Source organism: Sinocyclocheilus anshuiensis, unplaced genomic scaffold, assembly GCF_001515605.1.
Source record: "Sinocyclocheilus anshuiensis isolate Anshui unplaced genomic scaffold, SAMN03320099.WGS_v1.1 scaffold1142, whole genome shotgun sequence".
Taxonomy (NCBI): domain Eukaryota; kingdom Metazoa; phylum Chordata; class Actinopteri; order Cypriniformes; family Cyprinidae; genus Sinocyclocheilus; species Sinocyclocheilus anshuiensis.
Genome location: NW_015536577.1, coordinates 1,130,698 through 1,141,070, shown reverse-complemented (window position 1 = coordinate 1,141,070; position 10,373 = coordinate 1,130,698). Strand labels below are relative to the sequence as shown.

Below are 10,373 nucleotides of genomic sequence, written 5' to 3'. Positions count from 1 at the left end.
TTATTAAAAAAAAAAAAAAAAAAAAAAAAAAAAAAAAAATATATATATATATATATATACAGTAATGTGGATAATATAAATGTGGATAAGAATATTTTATAATAACATTCTTCACCTTTTTCATAAAAAAAAAAAAAAGATTCAATAAAATTTTACATTTGTTATTCATTAATTTAATGCATCGGTATTAATGGATTGGAAAAGAAACACTTTCACAAGCTGGTAATGTTTCTTTCTTTCTTTTCTTCAACTCTGTGGTTTGTTCTCCTTTCAGGTATTGAACCATGTTCATATTTGATCTAGCAAGTTTCCTGTTCAAGAGCTGACGGATGCTAACAGAGAAACAGTTACTGTTTTTGTAGATGGAGACTTTACTCATTTATCTATTGAGACATCATTTTTAGATATGGTATTTAGGTTGTCATTGTTAACTAAACCACTTACATTTTCAGTTCTTGATGACATTACACATAGCTGTTTATTAGGGCTGCACAATTAATCGAATTTCTTATCGCAGTTACAATTATTGATGCCACAATTACGTAATCGTTCAAAGCGGCAATTAATCGTTCAAAGTCCACTTATGTTATTCTGCACGCTTGAGATGTTTTTTCCTTTCTACATGTTATCTTAAAGGGGTCCTATTATGCTCTTCTACAAAGTCTTGATTTTGTTTTGGGGGTGTACTAGAACATGCTCTCATGCTTGGTGGTTCGAAAAACACATTATTTTTCACATAATTTACATTAAAATACCTTTCTCCCCAGCCTGGCACAAACGGCTCGATTAGTTCCAGCTTTGATGAAGGTCCGCCTTCCGAAAAACAAAATGTGTTGTGATTGGTTAGCTGTCCCAGTGCGTTGTGATTGGCGAACGTCTTAGACAGTGTTTTATTACTGCCACGCCCCTTGCTCCGTCTTTCAACAAAAACTTTTGGGCGAATCCGGCACTGTACTCCCTCGTGATGTGGAAGCTATCCTCAGTAAAATGCGCAGCACACAATAGCAAATTGGGGTTATAATGCTCAGGAACAGAGTTAAAAAATAAATTGCAACCACTGTTTCCTGACATCATCCGCTTTCGGAAGCCCAAAGACGTTTAGGCATGGAGGTGAAAAAAACAGAGTTTCAGGCGGTCGCGCACCGGACGAGAAGCACAGCGTCACATAATTTCAAGGGAATAATCGACAATTATGTTTTTTGTCATAATCGTGCAGCCCTACTGTTTATTCCGGGGTCTGTTCATTTTCTCACAAACCATTGTGTATGGCTACTCAACAACATACGTTTATCTTGATTTCAATATTAACAAAGTTCCAATGCGAACAGTTAAAATGAAACTAAATTGAGAGCTAGCGTTACTGTTTTGCATAAAAACTTGTTACACAAGAAACATTTTAATAAATTTCATATTAAAGCTGTTCTTTAGAACTTTCTATTCATCAAAGAATCTGGAAAATGGGAAATGTATTATGATTTCCACAAAAATATGAAGTAGCGCTACTGTTTTCAACATTGATAAGAGATGTTTCTTGAGCAGCAAATCAGCATATTAGAATGATTTCTGAAGGATCATGTGACACTGAAGACTGGAGTAATGATGCTGAAAATTCAGCTTTGCATCCCAGGAATAAATTACATTTTTAAATACATCACAATAAAAAAACAGTTCTTTTAAATGGTAATAATATTTCAAAATATTACTGTTTTACTGTATGTTTGTTCAAATAAATGCAGCCTTGGTGAGCATAAGAGACTTATTTCTAAAGCATTAAAAAAATCTTACAGACTTCACAGTCGTGTACACATTCCTATCCAAACTGTTCGGCCAATCATGTTCAACTCTTGCACAACATTACTGCGTGCATGCATGCTTGTTTTTGCATGTAGATCATGGCAGATATCGCCCCGCCACGCATTATGGCTGTGTAGTTTGTTCTGGCATATTTAACCAAATTAAAACACAATCAATAATTCATGCAGCCACCTTCATATTTGGTTCTCATTCTCATTGTTCTGCTGTCAAAGGCGTGCATTGTGGTTTATTATTTTTATAATACAATGTTTGTGTGCATGTGTTGAAGAGATCACTGGCCTTGATGTAGGGTTACAGTTGCAGAAGATGAGCGTCTGCGGACACGTTTCAGCTTAAGCCATCTTATCTTAGTCTAGACTGAACCTGATTGAGCTGAGATGTATCTGAGATGTGGTTTTTATGGGACGGTCACAGCTCTGAGAAAACGGTACCAACCACATTTAAATTTACACACAGAAATGCACACAAACAAAACCACTGCAAGAGTGTAAGTCTAATAAAAGTCAAGTGTTTATGACGCACTCTATATAGCCTATAAAGAATGAACAGGAAGTCGCTGTTGTCTTTGCACGCTTCACAAATAGACTTCTTGGAAATTACAGTGTCTTTAATCTGGGGAGATAGACTTCCTCATCATAGTGTTGAATTTTACCTTGAGGTTTAAAACAAGATCAACCCGATTGATACATCAAGTTGTGTTATTTGTGCTTGATAAAATAATCTCTCCGTCAAAACACCAGCAGACTCAAATTATTACCAAAGCACTGCATCATTGTCGTGAGAACTGTGTTTTTCTCTCGTCACAATTAATAAGCACTTGTTCTTGTGGAGGTTTGCCTGTCCTCTGGTGTCCATGATTTTATCCCAGTTTCCCTCATTATTGCTGTCTCAGTGTTTGTTTATAATTCATCATCTGATGGCTGCTTCCTAAGAAACCAGCGGTTTTGACAAATGTCATGTGACACCTGTCATATTTTGCATCAGCTGACATCAATGCCTCATTAATATGCTTGGAAAAATGTCTTAATCCCAGAGTAAAGCCACTGAATATTTATCAAATGTAGCTGTTTTGCTTGCTGTACTCTAATGGTACTGAACTTTTACTGCTGTTATAGACTCCTGTAGTCATAGCTAGAGTCATTTTGAGATTAAATTCTCCAAATCATTTCGCTTGTGATCTTTTCACATCATGGTGAAGAATTATCTGGGTTCTAAATCACCTCAGAATAAAATAATAATTGCATTTGGAAAATCAGGCCTTTTGATGGACAGTTAATTAGGATAAATAATAGGGTCGTGCGTTGTTAAATTATTCACATCATATACACACCCCACCTTAACTATCATTAATGGAATATGAAAATAATGTCACATCTTAATGATCCCAAATATTGACAACTCTTGCACTCTTGAAAATAATGGGAATTAGTGGTAACTATACAATAAGACTGTAATTTGCCATTATTTTTCCAATTATGTTTCTGCTCATTCATAGTGGTTTTTCTTTTCTGCTGCGTCACAGGTAGTCCAGGACGTTCGCTCACTGTCTTCACAAACCCTGAGGTTTTCAACACCACCACACTGTTGCTTAGCAACGATGAGGGCACTTTATTCGTCGGAGCACGTGATGCCGTTCTCACAATCGATGTCAGTCAGACTGATGCGATGACCGTGAAGGAAAAGGTCAGTGGGATTTTGATTTAGTACATGACTGACTGAAGGATATAACCTAGAAAATGTCAGCACAACAAATCAGAGTAACTGAAACATACCAATGAAACATAAAAAAAACATACTGTACATTATTAATGGATCATCTCTAGATGCTGTTTGGTCAATGCAGCAAAAATTCAAGCTATCTTATATTTCACAGTATAGTAACAGCTACTATAGCAAATCATTATTTATGGTGCATAGCAACCTTCTGTTATGTCAGGGACCTCAGTGTTTTAATATATATACTATTTCATACTGTTGTGTATAACATTTTATATAAGCAATAAAGCACTTTAGTCATGACTATAATCAAGCTTTAGCAAAGGCCTTTCGTACTTTATTGCTTGAATAGATTAAGCTGGTCACAAAAAAACTTAGTCAATAAATATTACCTTTTTTCTCACTGAAATAGATAAATTACTTGTTATTTAAGATTTATTTGTTAGCTTTTATTTGTTTTAAGTAATCAGTGTGCTCTGAAAATTGAAGTGAATTAATATACGTGTATTGTTTGCATGCATATATATGTATATATTGTGTTAATGTTTGTTTTCTTCCATCAGTTTAATAAGATTTCAAATAAATATCAGCTTTTTTTGTGCTGTGATATATGCATGTGATGAATCTGACCCAGTTTTTACACTCACATTTCAGCTGGACTGGTCTCCCTCAGAAAAAGACCTCGCTGACTGTGCCATGAAAGGCAAAATGAAGGTATAGGAAACCTACCACTTTCAGTGCTGAACGGTCTGACCTTTTGACCCCTTATGGGTAAACTGCAAATATTGGTCTTCATAGGCTGGTGCTTAACCTAAACCCCCCTTTCCACCCTCAGATGGATTGTCATAACTTCGTGAGGGTTTTGCAAGTGCTGAACTCCACCCATATGTACGCCTGTGGAACGTTTGCCTTCAGTCCCCGCTGCATCTACATCGTAAGACGGACAACATCCATCTTTTCACAGTTATTTTTGCCCTTGGTTTACTCCTAGTAAGCCGCCTTTACTCAGTCTGCAACAAACGATAGACCAAAAGTCATGCATTTCCATTTCCAGTAGTACAGAAGATGCCTCAAGTTCCGATCATATGCATATGCAGAATGTTCATATTTCAATTAGAGCTTCTATTGTGTTGAAATATTTAAACTTGCGGCTAGACTGTATGCAACCACCAGACTGGAAATGATGTGCTCTAATCAAAACTTTGAGTGCAGTTTTTTCTTTTAGATCTGTCGGTGGTCAGTTGTTTTGTTTGATATATTGATACATTTTTCATTTATTTTACAATAGTGAATAAGTGGAGGGTAACAGCTGCTTCACAACCAGTTTAAAATTTCTGTGTGGCTGCCACTAGGGGGCAAATAGCGGCAATCGAATATGCATGTCAGAGAGAGTGGAAGGGCTGCTTTACTGTGTAAGGGCCCATGTTTATGTAGTGTCCCCTCACATGACTCGCATACATTTTTATAGTAAGATTTGATTAATTTATGACTTAAGTGCTTTTTATTGTATTATGTACTTTAAAGATAGAAACTTGCGTGACACTTGGTCTCAGTGCCACTTCCTCACTCTATTGCTTTCATGAGTGTGAGAGGAAAAAGGTGTGTGTGTGTGTGTGTGTGTGTGTGCGCGCGCGTTTTTTGTGACAAATGAGGACATAAATTTGTATAATGACAAGGGTATGACATAGGTATTACAAGGAGAAGGTGACTTTTCAGGACATTACCCCATGTCCCCACTTTTCAAAACACATATAAATCACACAGAATTGAGTGTATTGAAAATCTGAAATAGCACAAAGTTTCCTGTAAGGGGTAGGTTTAGGTGTAGGGCAATAGCACATACAGTTTGCACAGTATAAAAACCATTACGCCTATGGGATGTCCCCACTTTTCACAAAAACAAACTGTGTGTGTGTGTGTGTGTGTGTTTTATGGGAGATGTGCATGCAAAATAGTAAGCCTCCTGAATGAAACCACCACAGCCTGTGAAAGATTTTATTAAATTTCTCAAGGTGTCTTTCGATCAAATCTGAACAATCAGCAGGGCGAAAATGTGGTGTGAACTTTCTCCTAATCTAATTGCTTCAAGTTGTGATCAGTGTATTGATGTGCATATGCGTTATGTGCTCACCTCTACAGAATTCAAAGACGTTTGCCATGGCTACAGGCCCCAGCGGTAAGCCAGAAGAAGGCAGAGGCCGCTGTCCTTACGACCCGTACCAGAAGAACACCGCCATAACTGTGGGTAAGAATCACTCCTCTGCCATGAATGTTATGTGCTGGCATTGGTTATATGGCCTGTTCCACTCAGCATACGTACATAGTGTGTGTGTTTACTTCAGCATCTGTAACCGGTTACAGTATTCACACTGCTCACATGCAGTATGGTGTTGTGTGGAAGAAAAATAGCTGGAAGTTAAGTTTTGGTGCTGAGCCTGTGAAAATACATCCCTGTAAACAAATTTCAGCCCGTTTTAGCATGTTAAGGTATATGACTGTTAATATATTTGGTTTAGGCAGACTATATCTGCTATGTACGCTGTATATAGGTCATTGGCTACCGAATCAGGAGAGGCCTATCAGATTGTGCTGTGTAGTGAATTATGTTATTGCCAGCAGATTGCATGTGAAGGATCTATCAAATGCCTTCTTGAGTTTTATGACTGAACTAGATATTTATGCAACAGACTTTTGCAATAGACTTTTATGATGCATTATAAATTAATGGAGCTTTGATTATATTCTATTGTCTTATGTTCAGAGGTTTTTGGTCTAATAACTAATACCTCTGTTTTGTCAGACTTGGGAAGAAGGAAGTTACTAGTCATCCGGTCTTTGAAATCACAAATACACTCTGTTAACTTGGCTCAGGTTTCAAGATATAAAGCAGAGTGTTATATACGTAACGGTGGAAACTATTGCCATGTTTCCTGATAATCTCCACCCAAGGGAAGCATATACAAAGAGAAAGTAAAGGACCGAATACTGAGCCCTGTGGCACTCCATACTTGACATGTTTTTGATCTGACCTTTGATCAATACATACAAACTGGTATCTTAAAAATGTAGAAAAGTGAATGTATACAGTATAATCACAACAAATTCCACTTGAAAAATAAATTCAAAGTCAAAATATTAAAGTATTTTAGTAGAGAAATGGAGAGTGATAAGCAGGCTACCAACACAGCACATACAAAACTATACACCAACAGGAAAATTGTCAGTGTCAGGAAATGTCAGCGTTACAGTGCAACACAACCCCCGGTGTTGCAGTTTTGCTGATGCTGCTCTTACAGGCTAGTTATGTGTGTGGTGTGAAAAGGACCTTGCCATAAAGAAGAGAAGAGTGAACAAGAGAGAGACAGGCAGATTTCCCTCAGTCCACAGACACCATTAATCCTCTTGCTCTTAAATCCTTGTCTTGGTCTATTTATCTTTGGGTGGCCAACATGTGACTTCAGACATGAGGCCTGAGAATGTTCACTTCACATTTACCTCACCATTAATCAGACAGGCCTACAGCCATGCATGAAATCCCAGCTGGCACACACTCCATCCTTTGTAACGTGCGTATACTATACAAAAGGTGCATAGATAGTGTTTGATTTTCAAAATATCCACCAATGCATGCTTATTTGGGCTAATATTGCCCACAACCCCTGTCTTTATGGAATTTAAAACTTTTTTTTTTATTTGTGATGTCTCTCTTTGACTTTGAGGCGAAAATGTGAGGCTGAAAGTGCCACAACAGTGTTTAAATGCATGAACACAGAAATTACTAATTTGACATTTTACTTTGCCATAGACTTTTATTGAAACAAAAGAAGAAATGCTAGGAATAACCAAGCTGTTGTTTTCCATACAAGTAAAGTGGAAGAAAAGTAAAAAAAAAAAAAAAGTATCATAAAATAAGTCCATACCAGTTACCAAAACTTGGCAAATATGAGTATTCACAACGACAAATAAGATTTTGTAATGTATTTTAGGTTAATGAATTTTGAATTTGGATCCTAATGACTGAGATTGTGAATGAAAGATGTTTGTGTTTATTTTTATGTGATTTAGCTAAATATAATGTTTCTTTGTATGTTTCAGATGGAGAACTGTACACAGGAACAGTGGCAGACTACAGGGGAACTCGGCCTGTCATTTCACGCCACTTGAGCGAAGGCAGCCATGTTGATCTGAAACTGGATGATACGCTTGGCTGGTTAGAAGGTAAGAAAACTTTTGTTTTTTAATGCTGCCACAAAAGCAAAGAGAGGGAGATTTTACTGATTCTGATTTTGCTTTACTGTCTACTCATAACATACACTTTTCTATTCACTACGCTATTCCAGATCCTACATTCATCAGTTCCACGTACGTTCCCAGTGAGGAGAAGGTTTATTTCTTCTTTAGTGAGATTGGAAAAGAATACGACTTCATTGACAAGTTTGCAGTGTCTCGCGTTGCCCAAGTTTGCACCGTAAGTATTGTTTTTGATGCATTTCTTGTGCATGTGAACATATTGTCGCTAGCATGTTTAGAGTCATCAAACTCAAATGAAAGATTAGTTTCATTTGAGATGGTTTTATTAAAATGTCATTCTAAAGCAGGTGTTAATCTGTTTTTTAGAGTGATGTGGGAGGTCAGCGTACTCTGCAAAAACGCTGGACCACCTTTGCCAAGGCTCAGCTACTATGTCAAGCTGACCAAGAGCTGCCATACAACATCCTGCAGGACATTGTCAGCCTTTCACCACCAGAGGGCACGTCTGAGGACGAAACTCTATTCTATGGGATTTTCACTTCTCAGTGGTGAGGAAACATGCTTTAAATTATTACTCTGAGAGTTTTTTTTTTCTTCCGTATTTGCAACTGGTGAGGATTTAGTTTATAATTTAGGTGTTTTGCTTTTTAAAAAAACGGTTTTCTTTTTGTTTTTCTTTTTTTTTAGGCAAGTCAACTTGGGTCGCTCAGCCGTGTGTGCTTTCAGCCTCAAAGACATTAAAAAGGTGTTTACAGGACGTTACAAGGTTCTGAATCGGGACACTTTAAAATGGAGCACACGGGTACAGGAGCAAATGGCAAACCCTGGAGAGGTTAGTGTCATGAGAGTGTCTCGAGAGGACCCATTCAGTAAGATTTCATTTTTTAAAGAAATTAATACATTTATTCAGCAAGAATGCATTAAATTGATCAAAAGCGACACTAAAGACACTTATAATGTAACAAGATTTATATTTAAAATAAATTAGAATGATTTCTGAAGGATCGTGACCCTGAAGACTGGAGTTCTGAAGGATCGTGAGACTGAAGACTGATTCTGAAAAATCAGTCTTCGCATCACAGGAGTAAATTACATAAAACATTTTTTTAAAAAACAGTCATTTAAGATTTTAAGATTATTACTGTTCATGTTGTATTTTTGACACGATATTCTCTGATTCTCTGGTTCTGTTTTCTTATGCACTTAAATCTAACTATTCAAATTTCTGCTGTTTATCTCTGCAGTGTGGCCTCCATAATGCGTCGGACAACACTCTGCGCTTTGTTAAGGACAACTTCCTGGCTGATAAAAGTGTTTCACCGGTCGATCAGGGCCTGAAACTGGTGTCACCTGATAAGAGCTACAGCAACATCGCAGCTCAGAGAGTCCGTGGAGCACGCGGCAGAGATTACACTGTGCTTTACCTGCTCACAGGTAAATACTGGTATATTTGTAATGTTTCTTATAATTGTCCTCTCATGGATGTTTTTTTTTTTTCTTATATCACCTTAACTGTGTACCCTGTAGAGTCTGGCTACCTGCACAAAGCTGTGCTATTGAAGAACAGAGCTCACATCATTGAGGAGATCCAAGTGTTTCATCAACCTCAGCCGGTCAAAAACCTCCTGCTGTCAGTCACTAAGGTACCATCACTTCAGAGAACAACCATCTATATGTGATTGTATTTAATCCATTTCATACTCTGACAATAAATGTCACTGCATAAACAAAATCTTACTCTTTGAGCTATTAAATCAGGTTCCTTGGTTATGACCGCTTTGGTGCTAATGTTAATTTTGATTTAAATATCAAGTGACTGGTGAGACACCGATGGTGTGTTAGACCACTCCCATCACACTGCTCAGCCAATTAGAGCCCAGCTCTTCATGACAGACAGATGGCGACTTTATTTTCTGTCTTTATTGAGTATTTAATTCTGTGAATTGTTTGTTAAAGGAACAGAAACCGTAAAAGTGTTCAAATTGATTGTGTGTTACTGACCCACAAGCTGTAGTTGGCAGGCCTGGATTTACTGACCTCAGCAGTCACATTTCTTCAGTAACTGAATTGGATCTGCAAGAGGTTTTCTAGTGCGGTGTTTACTTGCCTAGACCTTTGTTTAGAAGCTAAAGGAATTACCCCAGAGTAGCCTCATGCTAATAATCTTACACTCTAAAAAATGCTGGGTTGTTTTAACCCAACTTTGGGTCAAATATGGACTAACCCAACTGTTGGGTTAAATTTTTCAATTACATTTTTAACCCAAAAGTTGGGTTAGTCCATATTTGACCCAAAGTTTGGTTAAAACAACCCAGCATTTTTTAGAGTGTAGATTGGCATAAATATAGAAGTCCATCAACAGTTAAAACACAGCTTTTCTGAAAGCTATAATATAATATAATATATTGTAATATAATGTAATATAAAGCCTAATTAAATAAATGTCTGTTAGTTAACCTAATTAAGGGTCTAAATATATTTAAAGTTGATTTAATGAAGAAAGGTCATAAGTGCCCCTAGTTACAGCTTTATCCTTACATAGTAATTTAATTTACTAAAGGTACTGCAAATTAATTTACTGTGCAAGAAAG

General features: G+C 37.0%; 1 protein-coding gene across 2 annotated transcripts in view; it reads left to right on the top strand.

Moving 5' to 3' along the window:
- Positions 1-10,373, top strand: part of LOC107702572 (semaphorin-4A-like) — a 49,010-nt gene that overhangs the window by 33,102 nt on the left and 5,535 nt on the right. For both annotated transcript variants that reach the window (XM_016504938.1, XM_016504931.1), the window contains exons 3-12: positions 3,338-3,498; positions 4,186-4,245; positions 4,367-4,465; positions 5,671-5,776; positions 7,627-7,749; positions 7,872-7,999; positions 8,149-8,330; positions 8,470-8,614; positions 9,027-9,216; positions 9,310-9,425. In XM_016504938.1, the coding sequence (XP_016360424.1) occupies positions 3,338-3,498; positions 4,186-4,245; positions 4,367-4,465; positions 5,671-5,776; positions 7,627-7,749; positions 7,872-7,999; positions 8,149-8,330; positions 8,470-8,614; positions 9,027-9,216; positions 9,310-9,425 (1,310 nt within the window). The remainder of the gene's footprint in view (positions 1-3,337; positions 3,499-4,185; positions 4,246-4,366; positions 4,466-5,670; positions 5,777-7,626; positions 7,750-7,871; positions 8,000-8,148; positions 8,331-8,469; positions 8,615-9,026; positions 9,217-9,309; positions 9,426-10,373) is intronic.